This window comes from Cydia pomonella, unplaced genomic scaffold (genome assembly GCF_033807575.1).
Source record: "Cydia pomonella isolate Wapato2018A unplaced genomic scaffold, ilCydPomo1 PGA_scaffold_39, whole genome shotgun sequence".
Classification (NCBI taxonomy): domain Eukaryota; kingdom Metazoa; phylum Arthropoda; class Insecta; order Lepidoptera; family Tortricidae; genus Cydia; species Cydia pomonella.
Genome location: NW_026907874.1, coordinates 1 through 19,987, shown reverse-complemented (window position 1 = coordinate 19,987; position 19,987 = coordinate 1). Strand labels below are relative to the sequence as shown.

Below are 19,987 nucleotides of genomic sequence, written 5' to 3'. Positions count from 1 at the left end.
AAATTCATAAAATTCAAAAGTCAATGTATTCTTGTTATATTAAACACAAAAAGGTTAGAAGTAGTCGTGAACCTTTCAGTTACGTTTCCGTCGACTGTTTCACAGGAAGCATTTCCCGAAAGATCCCCACGACGCCGTGGCCAGGCTGGTGTTCGACGACGTGTGGGACAAGGACCCGCAGAAGGACCACCGCGTCTCCGAGCTGGCTCGGCAGGTTCTGATGGAGTACGATGAAGCCACGCAACAGGTACTTACTATTGACCTTGCAGGCAATGGTCCCAAGGGTCCAACAAGGACCCGCAGAAGGACTACCGCGTCTCCGAGCTGGCTCGGCAGGTTCTGATGGAGTACGATGAAGCCACGCAACAGGTACTTACTATTGACCTTGCAGGCACTCCCCAAGGGTCCAACAAGGACCCGCAGAAGGACCGCCGCGTCTCCGAGCTGGCTCGGCAGGTTCTGACCCGCAGACCCGCAGAAAGGCAGGTACTTGGACTCGGGCCAAGTTAACTCGTCTGTACATTGAAGAAGCTCGGCGTCGTTATAGACTCCAAGTATCGGTTACTACTGTCCTAAAACTAGCTTCGGGGCTTTGGATTATGTCCAGTTTGCTGTCGCTGTCCAAATAAATAAATATTATAGGACTTTATTATAACACAAATTGACTAAGTGCTCAATAAGGCTTGTGTTGAGGCTACTTAGACAACGATATATATAATATATAAATATATAAATACATAGAAAACACCTATGACTCAGGAACAAATATCCATGCTCATCACACGAATAAATGCCCTTACCAGGATTTGAATCCGGGACCATCGGCTTCATAGGCAGGGTCACTACCCACTAGGCCAGACCGGTCGTCAAAGCTAAATATATCGTACAGGAGCGATAATGCGCGGTGCATGCAAAATGGGTTAGCTAAAGTACGAGTATGGATGTATAACAACAAACACTTCGCAGCCGACTTCACCGCCGCAGCTCCGCTTGAACTCGCCGAGGCCGAGCGGCCCCGACACCCGGGCCTTCCACACGCGCGGCCTCGACGCCAGGAGCGGCCCCGACACGCGGGCCGACCCCGACACGCGGGCCGGCCCCGACACGCGGGCCGACCCCGACACGCGGGCCGGCCCCGACACGCGAGACCCCGACGCCCGGGGCAAACCGCTGCGGCTGCGCGTCAAGAGCAACATGACCTTCAACCTGGGCGACGAGTTGCTGAACTGGCGGCGGATGCAGTGAGTAACAACACTTAAACTAGATCTTAACTACATTGCAATAAGGTTTCATACTTTTAGTCAGTTTGGAACCAGCTATTTTCATTTTTAACCCCCGACGTAAAAATAATGTGTGTGTGTGTGTGTGTGTGTTTGTCTGTCTTGGACCGATTTTAATGTGTCTTTTTACGTGATAGCTAGTTTCCTTGCGGTTGTTATAAGCTATGTTTGATAGAAGCCGACCCAGCAGTTTGAAGAGTATCAGCTCTCTTCCAAAATCATATAAGACATTTATGCCATTACATAGATGAGGTTTATTTTTTTTTAATTTAATAGTTATTACAAGCTTTTATTTAACTTGCCCTATTAGTATGTAATATCTGGGAGAGAGAGCTTTGCTCGGAAAACATATACAATACAATTTTCAATCGTGGCTGAATGCGGAATAGGTCTGTGCCCTCGATGCTAACCTATCAAGAAATTACAAAATGGCGGACGAATGTTTGATATGTCACCGTATTTAAGAATTATTTCGTTTAAAATTTAAATTTTTCTTCGCAAGTGTGATGAAAAACATTGTGTGTAACTCCGGGGGTAAGAATATTGCAAACTCGGGTTTTTAATTCCCTCCAGCCTGCGGCTATCGGGAATTACCACACTCGTATCCGAAATTTCGTTTACCCCCCTCGTTGCACAATGTACTATTTTCCAATCATTCTAAAACTTAATTTCGCGCATAGTGTGTAACTGTAGTATATGCATGCAAACCGACGCGGCGCGGGCGCGGTGTCCCCCCCCCCCCCCCTAGTATCAATCAGTAATAAACGGACCGTTACGCTCACATCTACCTCAGTAACCCAACCGTGTTGCCAAGACGAGACCATAACGCTCGCTCTGTCAAAAATTTTATCAGATCTCTTGAAGAGCCAAGCTTGAAACTCTACAAGCCCTAACTTCACAAACTAAACCTGAGTCAAAATATGCGGCTAACCATAAGGTTTCGTCTCGCCAACATTTTAGATGAAAATGTTTTTGTTGGCATTTCACTTTTGTAATCATGATGGAAGAACGTATGACAATCTTCCATCTACTATTTCAAAGGATGGGGTGTGATTTATAAAAAAATCTGAAATACGTATTTTATTTTTTAATATTTAAAAATTCTAGTAGCAAAAAAACGTTTATCTTGTGTTGCAGGATGGCCGGGCCCGAATCGGAGTCGGAAAGTGCGTCTGACGACGAGACCGGCTCGCGTTCGATGTAGCGCCCGACACGCCGGCGGGCGGCGGGGCGGCCGGGCGGCGGGGCGGCCGGGCGGCGGGGTGGCGGGGCGGCGGGGCGGCCGGGCGGCGGGGCGGCCGGGCGGCGGGGCGGCGGGGCGGCCGGGCGGCCGGGCGGCGGGGCGGCCGGGCGGCGGGGCGGCCGGGCGGCGGGGCGGCCGGGCGGCCGGGCGGCGGGGCGGCGGGGCGGCCGGGCGGCGGGGCGGCCGGGCGGCGGGGCGGCCGGGCGGCCGGGCGGCGGGGCGGCGGGGCGGCCGGGCGGCGGGGCGGCCGGGCGGCGGGGCGGCCGGGCGGCCGGGCGGCGGGGCGGCGGGGCGGCCGGGCGGCGGGGCGGCCGCGCGGCGGGCGGCGCCGCACCTCGAGCCCCGCCGGCTTCAAATAAGCATCTGTTAGAAGTCTTAAAAACGACACTACAAATAACTTACGATTGAAAAGACTGAAATGTTACAAGCGCAGATTGTTGTCAAACTTGAGTCGGGTTTTACTAATTTAGACTGATAACTCGCAGGGTGCCAAAAATACTTTATATTTCTAATTACACATCATCCTTTGCTACATATTATTAAAAATTAAGTTAAGTATTATTAAGTTTGCAAAATTAAAAATGAGTGTACTACTCATTTAACTGAAACAAAACGTATTATTTTTTAAAAGGTTTGTTAATGTGACCAACAATATGCACGGGAAAAAAATCTTTATTTACGTATTTTTGGCCACCTGTATACTTCCTGTATTAGTCTTATTAGTTCCTACTAAATTATTTAAGATAAGGGAAATCATTACTAAAATACAGAAAAAAATAGGTGAATTTTTCATACCTTAATCTCTAGAACAATGCCGTTGTGTGTAGTTACTGCGGGAAGCGTGCATGCGTTGCCGGGGCGCCATGAAGGGGAGATTAGAAATAGAAATAAGGCCTGACGGTCGGATTCGGCGCCCCGTGAAGTTGAGCCGAGCAGCATGAGAAGTGAAATATTGATTCAATTCCAAGCTCTGCTCTCCTGAGACTCTGTCTTCGGCCTTGCATAGAAGCGCGCTGCAATTGGATGTCTCGGCTCTAAGGTCTTATGTGGAGCTCGGCCTTCGGTGTCACTCAAACTTGGCCATTTATGCAATTTGTTTCTCTGTCGCAAGCCTTGCTTTTGGCATCGAACGGAAGCTTGAATCCGACGTTCCAGGTCATCAGCTGAAACGCGACGGACGAGTAACTACGGAGCTATGCTCAATACTGAGCATAGCTCGCCAAGCTCGTAGACTGTTTTTATTAAACTGCAATTAGCTCAAAAAAATTAACCCGAATATGGGCAATCAGAGGAAATAAGTATTCGTGTAGTTTTGTAAATTGGTAAAATTTGACCTCGTGGTTTCCAGATGAACATACTAAAAGTCCTCGAGGATCTTGAATATCTGTACAAATAGCATTGTAATTATTTCGGACAAAAGTATCACCATAAAAAAAAACTGACCAAGAGCATGTCGGGCCATGCTCAGTGTAGGGTTTCGTAGGTACTCGTTCGTCAAAATAAACTTTTTGCAAAAACTCAAAAACGGCTGAACCGATCAGGTTCGCTATAGTTTTCCTTGAAAGTATTTGCTAAGCTTTACTTTCACGATTTTTTTCATATTTTCTGGACCCATGGTTCAGAAGTTAGAGGAAGTAGAGGGAGGGGAAACACATTTTTTTTCTTTCAGAGCGATTATTTCCAAAAATATTACGTTTATCAAAAATGTTTCTTAAAGACCCTTATTACTTTTGAAAGACCTATAATCCAACGACACCCCACACTATAGGGTTGAACCGAAAAAAAAAAACATCCCCACTTTTGATGTAGGGGAGCCACCATAAAAAAATGTTTTCTTCTAGTTTTTATTTTATGATTTTGTCGCCGTTTTTAGGGCTACGTAGTCAACTAGAAACCCTCATAGTTTCGCTATGTCCGTCTGTCTGTCAGTTCGTCCGCCGTGACACACATTCACCGTGATCGTTAGTGCTAGAGAGCTGAAATTTGACACGAATATATTATGTATAAATTAGTTACCCCGACAAAGTCGTGAAAGTGGCTCCGGTACATCAATAAAAAAACCCCCATTAATAAATCCTACATGAATAAACCTTCATTAATGAAGTAATTGTACAGATATTCAAGATATGAGCAAAAATCTGCCGCCCCCCCCCCCCCCCCTCGGGGACTTTTAGTCTGTTTATCTAGAGATCACAAGGTACAACTATACCAATTTACAAAACTACCCGAACTATTTCTCCTGATTTTATCAATTTTCTTGAGCTAAATTTGGGTATAAAATGTTTAATCAAAGGCGCCGAAACTCAATCTCGCTCTACCCTGATCGAGTTCTCGAGCCGGCGCTGGGTGTTACAACTGTCAGTGGGTGAGTCGTCTGCCGCTGTAACTCCTATATCATGAAATATACAGAATGGCTTTGTTTAACAGATTAAGGTCTAAGCTCGAAATCACACCTTAGTTTAGCTCTAATAACCCTTTTTATTGCATTGTTTTTATTTAAATACCGTTTTTCATAATATATAAAAAAAAAAATATTTTGTTATCAGTGTTTTTATCTGTTAACCACACATACCTACCCAAATAAACCTGACATAACTCTATAGTCCGATTTTGCTACCGAGTATGTGATAAAAATCTTCATATTAATTAGCTTAAAACTCAGTAGCAGAACGCATACAGGATAAATTTTAATGTTAAAAGTTAGTAACTCTTTTAAAATTTGTTTTATTTTATTTTAATTACCAATATTCGATGTAAAATTATCATCAAATTTACCGGAATATTAGACATACCACCCAAAGTATAGTCATTGTCTATACGAAGGTCATTTTTTTCCGGAATTCACAATGTATCAGCTCATCCTATTTCCGGAGTGAGTGTTTGCTGATTATTTTATGAATCGAAATAAACGGATTTGTTTTTTTTTTTCGAAAAATAAAATTTAAGTAACTCTTTGTCTACTTTATCGAAAGCTGATTTCAAATTTAATTGTATAGTTCATTGGTAGTATTGTAGATGGCTCTTTAGTTTCATAAATTAGAGAACTTGTAGTAAACAACATCATGGGACATTCAATAAAACAATTTTTCAATTAGTACTACCGATAAGTTTTTTATTTCGAATAATTTACAAGATTTTTAGTTCTTATGCTACAATACAATGGTAATAATTTACTTATAATATTTATAAATTAATATCTTAAATTATATACAGTCTTAGTTGTAGTCTCTCAAGACAAGCAAAATAATAATTCTATCAATTAACATTTAGTCAAACATTACATTATGATCAACTTATTATTAAAATAACATAGAGTTTTTGATGAAGGTGAAAAATCTACAAAATGATCAACTTATTGAAAATACTTACAATAACAAACTTAGAATAGAAATCATAATAAATTACATCTTAATCTAATCGGTGGTTTGTGACTGGAAAAAAAACTCGTTGAAAATTTTTCAACCTTGAGGAAAAAAAAAAAAAATAAAAAAAAACACCCTAGAACGAGTGAAAAATAAGACTAATAACCTAAACAATTTACACGAATTTCTTTAGCTTATTCTGAAAAAATTTACAATTATCTACTTCTACTTATTCGCCGTAATCACTTAAATCTAGATTTTAAACCATACTTGAACCGCATTTCTTTAATCTCATGATCTACATATTGAAGGATTTTTTTTTCATTAACACTCCAACCAGATTTAATTCCGTACTGTATAACATAATTAAGAAGGACTAAAGATCCATGGTTATCTAATGGCGGCCTTGCATCAGGACTCTGCTTATAATGGGCCTTTGCTATTTCCCTCATTGATGCACACACACCCAGAGCTTTCTCATTGAAGACTTCATGTAACATCAGTTGTGCTAATGATTCGCACGAAGTTGATACTTGTTCACAACGTTTGAGCTCGTTGAACCTGACATAAATTTTGCTTTTCGGCATAAGTTCTACGACCCCCGACATACCCTCTTCATACTTCAGCGTCCATTTTGTATTGTTGGGATGGTATTCCGATGGTAGAACAAACCAACGTGTGGAATGGGGATGCTCCCTGGAATTTTTCATATGAATTCGTTCTGGTGCGTTATTGACGCTATCGTTCTGCTGATTTCCGTTGCTAGAATTTCTTCTCTCAGCTGATGAAATTTGTCTCTCTTCAACAACTGGTGGGACTTCTTGGATGACATTGCTATAAGAAGGTGCGTGACTTACTGAATTTTCCGACATGTCGAATCTTTGATTATCGAAATACGTTTGGGGAGACTTGGAAATTTCACGGATCGAATCCCGTAAATTATCGAGCATATTTGCTGCACCTCTCAAAGAGGAGTTCAGTGTCATGCAAACAGTAGAAAATTGTTCCATCATTTGCTGCTGCACTTCCAATTTCGATAAAGAATTTTGTGATCTGTCTACTGAATTATATTCAGTTTGTTCGATATCATTGGCTGCGTCATGGGCTTCGTCTACTGACATTTCGTAGCCAGAAATTGCTTCATGATCCGTATCAACTCCTGAATCTGATGCTGTACCATAAGGCGACGACATAGATTCTTCCATGTACACGTCTGTTGAACACCCACTTTCTTCTGTCGTTTGTTTTGTATCCCTCTCAACTGCATCTTGAAAGCGAACACGTTTCCTCGTTGAATTTGTTCCATCAGATCGATGAACTTGACTCTGCATATGTAGATTTTGATCAAAATCTCTATGGACTGGTGGAGGTTCAATTCTTGATGATTGGTAGGATGAACCCATTGGCTCAGGACTGCGTGGGGGATGGTTTTGTTGGGCTGAAGTATTAGGAAGGCCATTTATTACACCTGAAGTAGTCTGTTGCTTTATAATCGCATTTAAAAACACTTGAAGCTCCTGCTCATCCCATTGATAGTTTTCAAGAGCATACACGAGCATTTGGGTTACTGACTTTGAAGCTTTCGGCGGAGCAGATGGTGGTGTTGTCTTTTGCACTCCTTGAAGGGTTGGGCTTCGTCTATTGTTTCTTTGCAAAATAGAAGTGCTTGCAGGGCGTTGTTGAGCATCTTGATGGGGAACAACCCTCTGTACTCGAGGTTGGTTGTCCAGAGGTTGATAGAACTGACTTGGTACGTTCGTTGGATCGTTATTGACAGGTGGTCTGATAGGTTGATGCTGTGTGACTTCACTAGGATGATTCTCCAAACGTCGAGGAGCAAACCTGTGTGCTGTGTGTCTTTGAGCTAAATCTTGTTCTCGCATTTGTTTGTGTTCTTGTGGATATGATAAATTTTGCTGTAATATTTGGGGGACAAAGCTGAATTGCTGATGAGTTACTACATAGCTTTCAGGAGATGTGACACTAGCAATACTTTTTGGAGTAGGAGGTGCTGGAATCATTGCTGCTACATGCTGGATATCCTGAGAGCTGATCGCCATGCCTGCAGCCGGAGAACGATTGATATTATTCGTGATAAGAAGGGATGTTCCTTGACGTGCCTTCTGAATATTGGCTGTTGATGACTTAGTTAAAGGCTGTGGTAATGGTTTGGTTGGATCTACTTCAATTAAAGCGTTTTGCGGTTTAATAGGCTTATTTGTTCTACTGCTTTGAGTCTGGTTCCATAATTCAGCAGACATTATTAATGAGCTCGATAGATGCTGAGAAGTAAATGGCCTCTCATTTGAGACATTAACAACTCGTTCTTGATCGTTGGAAGGTGCTTTACGATCCTGAATATTTTTTATTCGCAGTTTTGGATGATCATATCGATTTTGTGGAATCTGCTCGACTGGGGATGGAGACTTTGGTGCAGCAAGTTGATTTTGATTTCTGGTTTCCCTGTGCTGCTCCTGTTGTGATTGATCTTTAACATTGACTTCAGTAAGCGCATCTACAGCTATTATTAGCTCTTGTTCACTGTGTTTGCTATGGGTTGGTTTGCTGGAATGAGTACTGTCTTCCGTTTTCGGAGAATCGTTGGTAGCAGCATTTTCTATTGGTTGTTTGTCCCCGACAGTAATCGATTGGTTTGTTGTTGAAGACACTGGCTCTGTACTTGTATTCTGAACAGTTGATTTGACAGTTTCGGTTTTTACCAAATTTAATCGTTTCAAATAAAGTTGTTTCTTTTCTTCATCAAGTGATTCCTTATCCTTAGCATCCGGGAATTGCTTCTTAGGAATTTGATGCGACGTTACTGCCCTTTCAGATTTATCTTTAGAGACTGACGAATATTTCTGGCTACCATATCGTAATTCGTAATCCCATGGAAGCACTTTTTTAGCTGAATTGTCTGGTACCGAAGACCTTCGATTCTTTTTCTCAGCTATCCAACGTTCTGCATCTTTGTAATTATCTGGAAAACACATGAACTCTTATTAATTTCTGAGGTACTCTAAGACATTATGAATTGATTACAAGTAATCAGAATATTGTAGACCAAATATTTAGTGTTTATTTTACAAAAATTTATTTTCAAATATACGACGTGTCACTCGTATTATTCAAACATCATCAGACAACCTTGAAATGTAAAAATAAACCACGTAGCTTCAAATTAAATTATTGCAAATGATGTTATCAGTCAAAACATCAGAATCTAACTCATTTGAATTGAAAATTATTAATAAATAACTTTAAAAATCAACTGGAGTTTATTATCGTTACTCACTGAATTATACAACATCTAATTAATTGAATCGGAATTACCTGATTGAAGTTTCAACTTGGCTGTACAAAACTGCCACCCACTTTCACTACTCTGGTGTTTCTCTTTTTTCAGAACACGTTCTCTCGTTACGGAGGGATCTTCATTTTTTGGGTATGCAACAACTAGTATATTTTCTTCACGTTTATGCAGTATCACCCAAGTGTACGGCACACATACGTAGTAATCAATTCCCTTAAAAGGTTTTTCTATGAAATGAACCACATAGAATTGGCTCACGTTATCACTTTTATGTTCCATCTGAAAAAAATGAAAAACACTTGTTTAAATATTGACTACATTTTCCTTAAGTAACTCGTTAAAATTCCAGTGGCCTCTAACAAAGACATTCAGAAATTCATGTCTAAAAATAATTTTCAAAAGCTATACAAATATTATCACTTTTTTCCATCCTAAAATTGTCTTTATCATCGTAACACATTTTAAATTCAAAATAACTTTTATTGAAAAACAAAATCTGTACTCACATTTTGATAAAAGTACTTTTTCTTTGTTTCCGTAGAAATATTTCATCACTATATTGCGAGCGATGCGAGGTGACGCGTAAGCGGCAAAAAATAACTCCGACTGGCGTCGGAGTGTGGGGCCCCGCTTCTTTTATACCACTGTGAATCAGTAAACAAGATGATGCGTCATTTAGGTCAAAGTACTTGTTGACACGCGACGAGGCAGGGCTGCCAACTGATAAATGCTCTTATCGGACGCTATTATTAATATAATTAAAACTACGCAGCCAATTATATTTAATGTAGTGCGTAGATAACAAACTTGCTTTTAAACAAATTACTGCTTGATTCATTTAGTTTGTTCTGAAACAGAATACTCACGGTAGTACACCGACTAAATTTTTAGTTTTAAGTTCTGTTACAAATTTTACTAACATGATTTGGATAATTAGCTCTATATTAGTATTTTTAATTACAGTATTTACTCAATGAATTTCCTGTAGTTATAATTTTATCCTCTAAAAAAACTTACAAAAGATACTGAAAAAGTTTTAGCTGTATAATAAGTCCAGAGCTATTTTTTTATATTTTTGGAACTAATTCCTGATATTTTATAATGAGGCGCGCGTAAATTTAATTCTAATTTACTAAAAATGACAATAATCAAATTCTAAAAATTCCTTGAGTAAATTTTCCGTGTATTATTGTGTTAATATCTGACGTAACCACTGATGTAACCACTAATTATTGAAGTTGTTATTCACGTGACCAGAAGTAGGTCAAGATTATACAAGGAAAACATTTATTTCATCAGGTTCATTCATTGTTTCGCTGAAGTATCGGACAAATAGCTCAATCGCTGACGTGTCTCTACTGTCCAATAATAAAGCAGTATTACACGCCTTGTAACGTGGAGCGCTCGATGAGTTAAACACTTTATCTTTACTCATAAGGTGACATAAATCCATTATGAGTCCATATTATGAATCTCAATAAAATAGTTCAGACGTTGGACCTTTTGACATTAGTTTATGAGGATAACCTTTCGCCAAAGGTAAATAAAGTGTTTCTGAGTTGCACAAACGCACTTCAGTCCAGATAAACTCTTACGACCGATCACCTAAAATAGTGCAGGTTGTGGAGCTATTCCAGATAGGATTGAGGAAAATTCAGATCGAAGGTTGGTGAACTCTTCGAAGGGCGGAGGAAATGGTGGAATTTTCTGGAAGTATAAAACCTACTTGAGGCTGTACTCGCATGAAAAAGTAGTATAGGTCAAAAGTATACTCAGAACTATAACAATGAGTAAACCTTCTATAAAACGGCAAAATGTCTCATAAATAGTTTATTATATCGATTATAATTAATTTTTAAAAATATAAAGTATACACAATATTTATTATATCTCAAACTATATCTGACAGTATACTTCTAGACATACTCCAATTTTATATGTTATATGATAAACCATAGATTATACTCATGATAGAACTCGAAAATATAATACTTGGTATACCTAAGAAATCTATCGTCAAGTATACTTGATAAATATAGTAAAAAGTATACCAATTACTATAAATTATTCTATACTTAAAAAAATATTTTAATTTTTACACTCAACACGAGATCTCTAAACTATAAGGCTGATTGACTTACAATTTGGTAAAGGTATTAATGAAATTCGAAGATCTGTGATGTTTTGCCTGAAAATTTTTATATTCTCAACTATACAAGTTAAATTTTTTTGATATACTTGGGGTATACTTACGATTTATAATTTTTATTATAAGACGAAACTATACTTCATTCTATACAAAATATTTATCACTCAAAAGATACCAAGTTAGAAATATCTCACTTATACTGACAATAGTTTAGTATAATACAATTATACTCTGGGTTATACTTTTTGCCTATACACTCTTTTCATGCGGGATGGCTAAGCTTTGATCAGTATTTTTGTTCAGTATTAGAAAAGCGTAGATATTTGATGATTTATTACAGATCAATACTGTACTAAATTGATTTAAGTTCATTATTTACCAAGTATTTAAATTCATGGGTACATAGGTAACAATCCTGCAATGATTTCCTATTTTATTGAAGTTCAAGAAACGGAAATCTCATATAAGGTTGACTCGTTGGTTTTTAGTTGGTGTTTTACCAATTAACACTAGATGATATTTTTTCAACCAATTTTAGTTGGTAGTTGGCATTTTACTATTTAGCAGTAATTAAATATAGTTTGTATTTTTTCTGTCATTGGATCTACTTACGTCCTAATAATTCAATAATTGTATTCTCATTTATAAATTTACAGTTAAAATCACATTTATTGACTCTCCAATTTAACCAAACAAAAGAAATCTTATCCAACGTTGTCGACTATTTTTCTTTAATTAGTATTTTACCAATTAGTGGACTTGTTTAAATTCCGTTATTTCTCAGTTGTTATGAACCTCTAACTCGTACGATAATAAAATGAAAAGACGTGTGGCACTCGGGGACTGCCGCGGTAAAGCTATTGCATAGCATTTTGTATCAACTTATGGAATTATAATTATTTATTTATTTTATTTATGCAGTATTTCTTTTTCTTTGATATTAATACCACCATAACCAACCACCAGTAAACCAGTATAACGATATGATCTCAGTTGATAGGGATCTCGAGGTTTCACTTCTGATGGTTTTTCGGAAAAGACAAGTACGCTTGACAAGAGATAATGTAAACACTGGTAATTCGTAGTTACTCCTGGTATTTATATATTCCAATCGTTCACCGAGCGCACGACTCAAGATAACCAATATAAAAGTGTGAACCTTGTTTTATTCTTTGTAAGGATTCGAATACGAACACATATACCAACCTCCATAACACAAGTAGGTACCCTACATACATAAATGTTCAGGATAAGTAAGGCGAAGAACCCACGTCACATAGCGGCGTGGCATGCGCGGTACAGCGTGTCGTGATCACGGTGTAGGCAAAACGCCTAAACCACAATAAGTACAATAAATGTTCCGAAATAAAAAATACGTACGGACTGATATGGCTGCAATGATTTTAATCTTCAAAACTGTCAAGAAAATATGACTACAACCGTATTATAAAATTCAAGAGGAGTAAAAAGGGTAATAATATGTGTCATAGGTATAATAATATAACATATGAAGGCGATGATCATGGGTTCGAATCCCGGTAGGGGCATTTGCTTGTATAATCTACACAGATATTTGTTCCTCCAGTCATGTTTGTTTTTTATGTATTTATCTATATAAGTTTGTATATGTCGTCGCCTAGCACCAATAGTAAAAGCTAAGCTATGCTTAGTTTGCGGCCAATATTTATATTGAAACAAATATTCCTCTAGAACTATTTATTGAAGTCTGTCAAATATACTTTTGAAAATACAGCAGTTATATATAAAAAGTATGTACCTGATGGCCAGTTTCAACACTCCCCCTACATCAGGGCAGGCTTACTTATCATGCCCAACAAGGTGCGTGCTCTGAGGAAGCTTTCCTTGGGCAAAGCTTTTGTCAACGTATCCGCTACTTGCTCCTTGGATGGCACGTAGAGGACATCTACCATCTTTTCGTGGTGCAGTTCTTGCACGAACTTATACCGTGTATCTATATGCTTAGTCTTGAAATGGAACACAGGGTTTTTGACTAGCTTGATTGCACTTTGGTTGTCCACAAACAATGTAGGTATAACGTCGAATCCTCGCACTTCTTTATAGAGACGATTGAGCCAAATTACCGTCTGGGCTGCTAGGCTGGCTGCAACAAATTCTGCCTCGGTCGTTGAAAGGCTCACACATCTTTGCGTTTTTGAAGACCACGACACTGCTCCCCCTGCGGCTAGACATACATAGCCAGAAGTCGACCTTCTCGTAGCCTTGTCTCCGGCGTAGTCCGCATCGCTATACGCTATGAAAGAATTTCCTTCCGCTGACGAATACTTGTACACTATACCAAGGCATTGGGTTCCCTTCAAGTATCTCAAGACTCGTTTAGCGATCGCATAGTGGCACGTATCGGGTTTTTCAACATGTTTCGATAATACATTTACAGCAAAGGAAATATCCGGTCTACTCACAACCGATAAATATAATAATTTTCCAACCAATTCTCTGTAATGAAAATTATTGACATTCGTGTCACTGTCGAGTTTGAAATTTTCTGTCATCTGACTTTTGTCTATCGGAATAACAACAGAGTTTGCATCACACATGTCATAATGTTTTAAAATAGTTTTTATGTAGGCTTCCTGGGTTGATAAATATTGAGCCGTCATTTAGGCGATTTATTTCTAGCCCAAGATAGCAGCCAACTTCAGAAGTTCGAACTTGAAATTCTGCCGTCAGGGCACTCAGGAACTCTTCCATACATGTTTTGTTTGGAGATAGGACTAATCCATCATCCACGTAGATCATGATGATGAGTTGCCGATCTTGGCTTATAAACAAGCACGGATCAGAGTCACTTTGCTGAAGCTTATATTTAAACAGGAACGAACAAAACTTCTTGTTCCAGCACCGTGGTGCTTGTTTCAAGCCGTATAGGCTTTTGAGAAGCTTGCAGACGCGGCCTGATCCGTCGTCAAATCCCACAGGTTGCTCCATATATATAACCTCGTCGATGTCGCCGTACAGAAAGGCAGTCTTGACATCGAATTGGGTAATGTGCATTTTTCTAAGAACTGCTTCGCTAAGCATAGTCCGAATCGTATCCCAGCGAACAACAGGGCTAAAAGTTTCGTGATAATCGATCCCGTGCTCTTGGCTGAATCCTCTGATGACTAGTCGAGCTTTAAAACGTTCAATAGAACCATCAACATTCTTTTTAATTTTGTAGACCCATTTGTTGCTGAGGGCCTCTCTATTTTGAGGTAAATCAACAAGAGTCCACGTATTGTTTTGTTTAAGAGAATTCATTTCCTCTTCCATGGCATTACGCCATTCTTTATGGTTCTTTGAATCCATTGCTTGCTTGTAAGTCTGAGGTTCATCTTCTGAAAGACATATACAGCAATTAGATCGGGAACTTTGAAGTAATCGTCTATCTAATAATAGTGAAATAATAGTGAATCACGTTCTTCATATTTGATAAGCTTCTTTTGATAACTTTCGGTTTCGTCAGCCGGCGCATCACTACTTGGCGGAACAGGAACAGACTCGACGCCTTTTACTATACCTTGCAGTTTGTGCATAGTTAGTTGCAGGTTTATGTCGAACTTCCATTCTAACCAGTTGTCTTGACCGCGTAGCTTTTCAATATTAAAGCGATCTAGTTTTTGACCACTCATATTTTATACGGAACACAAAATCTCAAAAGATAAAACTCATCCGAAAAATAGAAGAAAAAGCTCACTATAAAAGGTATATTTGTAAATATTTAACCATAACCTATTGAAACAAATATTCCTCTAGAACTATTTATTGAAGTCTGTCAAATATACTTTTGAAAATACAGCAGTTATATATAAAAAGTATGTACCTGATGGCCAGTTTCAACAATTTATTTATTTATTTACTTAATAGGTATTTTCTTATTTGTATTTTCGGTTACATAGTGCTGAGGATGAAGAACATATTTTTTTAGTAGTTTCGAGATTAAAATTGTTAATAAACACAAAACACAAACATCATGCGCAATGTTGTAAAGATGCATATCTGTAGTACCCTTATAAAATCGTAATAAATAATATTGAAGCCATTTAACAGTTGGTAACCTCTGATTCAAGGAAAGTCCGGCATATGACGGACTTGCCTGGTGCATAGTAGACGGACTTTCCAACTTAGCAAAATTTTAATGTGATGATAGATGGAACGTATAATTACAAAACTAAGCCAATATCTGATAATTTAAACACATAATAAAGATTGCCGGGTCTTATATTACTTACGTAGTCAATTTCTGGTGCAAAATCTTGGCACAAACTATTTTTAACAATTTTATTTGCAGACTGTCGCACTATCACTTCGAGTTCCATACACGTAATGACTTGTTTACGCGGATTGCTCTGAAGTTCGTTGTCACAGCGCCATCTGTTTTAGAGTGAGGGAACTAGCACGAAAAACTGACTTATAAACTCGACGCCAAAGCGGCAAACGCTTTCTAATTCAAAAGTTATAATGTGTTGACGGACTTGCCTTGTAGACGGTCTTGCCCACAGTGACCTTATATTAAAATAAAAACCGGTTACATTCTATAGTTTCAAGGAATAGGAGCACATGATTTAAAAAGTTGCATTATTTATAAAAAAAATTGCTGACTCGGGCATGCATGCACTGCATGAAGCGGGCATGCCTACTTGACACTCGGATAAACGTGTTTCTCACATGGGTAATGCATTATTTAGCTGTCGCGCTCACTCAATAACAAGGAAATTTTTAATTTTATTTAGAAAAAATATGTTTTCAAATGTTATAATAGTACTTACGAATGAAAAGTGATACCGTGAGCTTTGTTTTTGTGCTTGGAGCTATTGAAGCACTGGAAAAAGGCGCAACACGGCATTCTTTGGCAATATTTTATCGAATTTGATGACAATGTTGACACTTCAGCGTCACCCGTACGACTAATTCAATATAGGTCCCGGAACCTATATTTTGTGGCTCACGATCGAGCGCCTGGTACCTCATCTACCCCTATTACGTACATCAATGATACATACAGATTACTATAAACAGCTGCTTATGTATTTGTCCGATTTCGGAGCAGCTCGTCTCGATTCGTGCGAGTTTCGTAGAGTCGTACAATACGTCTAATCGCACGCACACAACGCCGTGTCGAAGACTGCCGAACTGAAACGACGTTAGACGAAGTGGGGAGCGTGAGGTTTTTTCGTTACGGAATTTCTGGATTCGGTCCCCGCGCTCAAGGCCCGCGATAGAAGCTATGCAATAGCTTAATATTTAAACTATCAACTTTGATTCTCTCCCAACCCTAAAATTTCATTATTCCAAAGCGATACTTCAGTCTAATTGAGTTCAATTACTATTTTTTCTATTTAAGCGATGGACGAGTATATCAAGGTCCTGATGATTCTGACATTAATTCGTACCAATTGAGCAAACAATACTCACTATTGAAATTCGTTTGTAGTTTTCCATCTTTTAAAGCCGTTGGATGATGAATTCAGTTGAAATAATGACGCAATAATAGAGAACCTACTAGATTAACCTCATGTTTGTCTATGATAAGTTCTGCCCTTACTGCTCTTTTGGCCCCGACACTGATAAGAACTGCCAAATGGGTTTTCTACTCAATTAAATGGATGCTTTATCATATTTAAAAACTAAACAGGTCAGTAATATTCCATTGGCAAACAATGATAACCCCACCACATCTTTTTCTACTATTGATAAGACATCCGGATGATACGTCATTGGAAAATCTAAATTTTTAAATGGTTACAACATTTGACCTTTCTAATATGTTATCAATTCACGTTTTTCTAAGAACAACAACAAATCTCACAATTACCCAAAGTCTTCAAAAGTCGCAAAATTTATTCACCCGAACAGTTTTTAAACAGTATGATTCACCAAACCCATGTGAAATTGACAGAGATTGTAGCTATTATCAATTAATTATGAATTATGCATGAGCCACGCGTAGCAACAGCTAGTTAACGTATTATTGTCAGTATGACGCATAAACAAGTTTCAACGTGGCTATTGTAGAGTAAAACATTCTTGGTAAGAACACTAGATGGAGCCACTACGTGAATCTATTCTAAACTTTTATGGCTAGTTATCAAAGACTAGCTGCCGAATTTTCTTGCTTTATACTCACAAAACTAAATTTACTAGATCATTTGATTTTACGATTAGAATAACAACTTCTTGTTGATCCTAGAGAAGACGAATATCTCACTTGTTGATTCTAGAGAATACGAATATCTCAAGCCTAACGATCGTCAATAATATTAAAAGTCTCGGACAATAAAGTAGAGCAGACTGACAAGTGGACTAACCTTGAATTTACAATTGTCGAACACGTTCCTGGAAAATATCAGTAATTGCGGAAACAGGAAAATGAATTGGTAGTTCTATTGTCATGCGCAGCAAACCAATCAATACTTGCCTGGATATTATTACTTCAGTCCTTGATTCAAAACAAAGGAAATTAATAATGCCTCGAACATTATTTTTAGAGTTTGAGGAATTTTCATATTTACATTGTCTAAAATAAATGATGCGCATTAAAAAAATTTATTATTGTTTATTACATATTTAATACTGTCACATTTAAGATTTATAGTGTGTATATGAAAACTGACAGAGCCATCATAAGTAAATATTAATACGCGGCCCTTTCGTAGAGAGCGAAGAATTTTACTATATTTTGCGTTGGAAATTATGCCTGTCATTAGAGGAATAAATAAGAACAAGAATACTGAATTAATAAGAACAAGAAAATGAAAAATGAATACTACATTTTTCTTCGCATTAAATTGATTAAAGTAGGTGATACGTTATAAAGACATGCATGGCTGCCTAAATTAACCAATTTTTATCTTAAATCTAGGCAACCATGGACTGGAGCAACTTTTGAATAAGGCAACCTATTACAGTTACATTATATATAAAATAAGCTTTCATTTGATATAATAAACGATTAAATAACAATAAAAAGAATCAGGCGTTACTTTGCGGAAATCTATACTAATTAAAACAAAAAAATATTACTTTGCTGATCCGCGAAAAGATAACGTGCTAGTCAATCAGTGCTAACCCGTTATACTTACTTGCGTATTTTTACATGCAACCATTCTAGACAGCACATTCAGTTGTCGGACATCAGACCGTCAACATCTCCAGCATCTCCTGAGGATGACTCGTAGACGACGGGCGAAACACGTGTCTAGTGTGGTATTGTTTGTTGGTGGTGGGTTGTTAATTATATTTAGTTGCGTTTTTATTATTGCGGTGGGAGGGTGATATAATTAATTGAATGTGAAAATATGCCCTCCTCTTCCTCGCGTTGTCTCGATATGGCTCATGGGAGCCTGGGGTCCGCTTGACAACTAATCCCAAGATTTGGCGTAGGCACTAGATTTTACGAAAGCGACTGCTGTGGCCGCCTCTCCCCTAGCCGCCTACGGTATATAAATGAGACCGTAAAGAGGGGAAAGGCGGCAACTTATATATATATGCTTATTATGGGGGAATCTATTGGGGTATAGAATGCATCGCATACATACCTTCATATCCCATAAGGGACTCTTCATCCTCACTCTCTCTGCACCTCAACTCCTGGGCCAGAGGAGCCTTAATCTGCTTCGCTTATCTTAAGGCGGCTGAATGTATGACACCCGAGATCTGTGGGTAAAATTGCTCTATGAACATGGTATTCTCCAAACCATTAACCTCCACACATAAATCTATATATCTTACTAGTGAGCCCCATCTTACCCGGCCGGATGTAGGTTACACAAAGCCAACTACCTAAGTAGCTGTATAGTCAAGGGGGCGTACCGCAGCCGAAGCTGCCCCTTGCGTGCTGATAAAGGAGTAACTAGCGGCCGAAGCCACCTTACTCCTACACGGGGATAAAGGAGAACCTAGCAGCCGAAGCCACAGAACTCCTAACGCCTTTCTCTGGTTTCAAGGGGGCGTACCACAGCCGAAGCTGCCCCTTGCGTGCTGATAAAGGAGTAACTAGCGGCCGGAGCCACCTTACTCCTACACGGGGATAAAGGAGAACCTAGCAGCCGAAGCCACAGAACTCCTAACGCCTTTCTCTATAGTAGCCGCCCCCCTTACGGGGAGCATCTAGCAGCTAAACCTGCCATTCTCTTACACATTGATATAGGAGGATCTGCGGCCGAAGCCGCAGACTCCTACACAATCATAAGTCCCTAGTCCGCCTTACCTAAGATGGGCTCCCAATAGCTTCCACGTCAAGGTCACGTGGCAAGCTCGAACCAGAAAGGAATAAAGGAGATAATCGCACAGAGAAACCATACCACTACTGCGAGCTTTCACCAAGTAAATAAAATACTTAGCTTTAGATGATTCTGGACAGCTGTAGGCTTCCTCACTTTATATCACATTTTATAGAACTAGCGCGTTTCGCGCCATACTGAATCTAGCTTCACCAACTTACTACGTTGGTTAACTTACCACAGTTCCACCTAGAGGGCGCTGTTCGGTGTTGCCGCAGGTGAATTAGTATTGTGGCATCGGATTTTCGCGTCTGTCGCGACACTCCCCAACACAGGCAGGAATAGGGCGACTAGATTGCTGGTCCATTCTTTGATCTTCTCAAGGGCTCGAAGAGCTGCG

The 19,987-nt window shown here is 39.1% G+C and overlaps 1 protein-coding gene across 1 annotated transcript; it reads left to right on the top strand.

Annotated features, from left to right (window-relative positions):
• Positions 1-105: 105 nt before the first annotated feature.
• Positions 106-2,526, top strand: LOC133534025 (uncharacterized; the record flags this gene model as incomplete). The annotated part of the gene is made up of 4 exons (XM_061873115.1): positions 106-225; positions 270-369; positions 967-1,241; positions 2,418-2,526. Coding segments are annotated over 4 exons (562 nt in total), but the record flags the coding sequence as incomplete, so codon positions are not given.
• Positions 2,527-19,987: the final 17,461 nt, after the last annotated feature.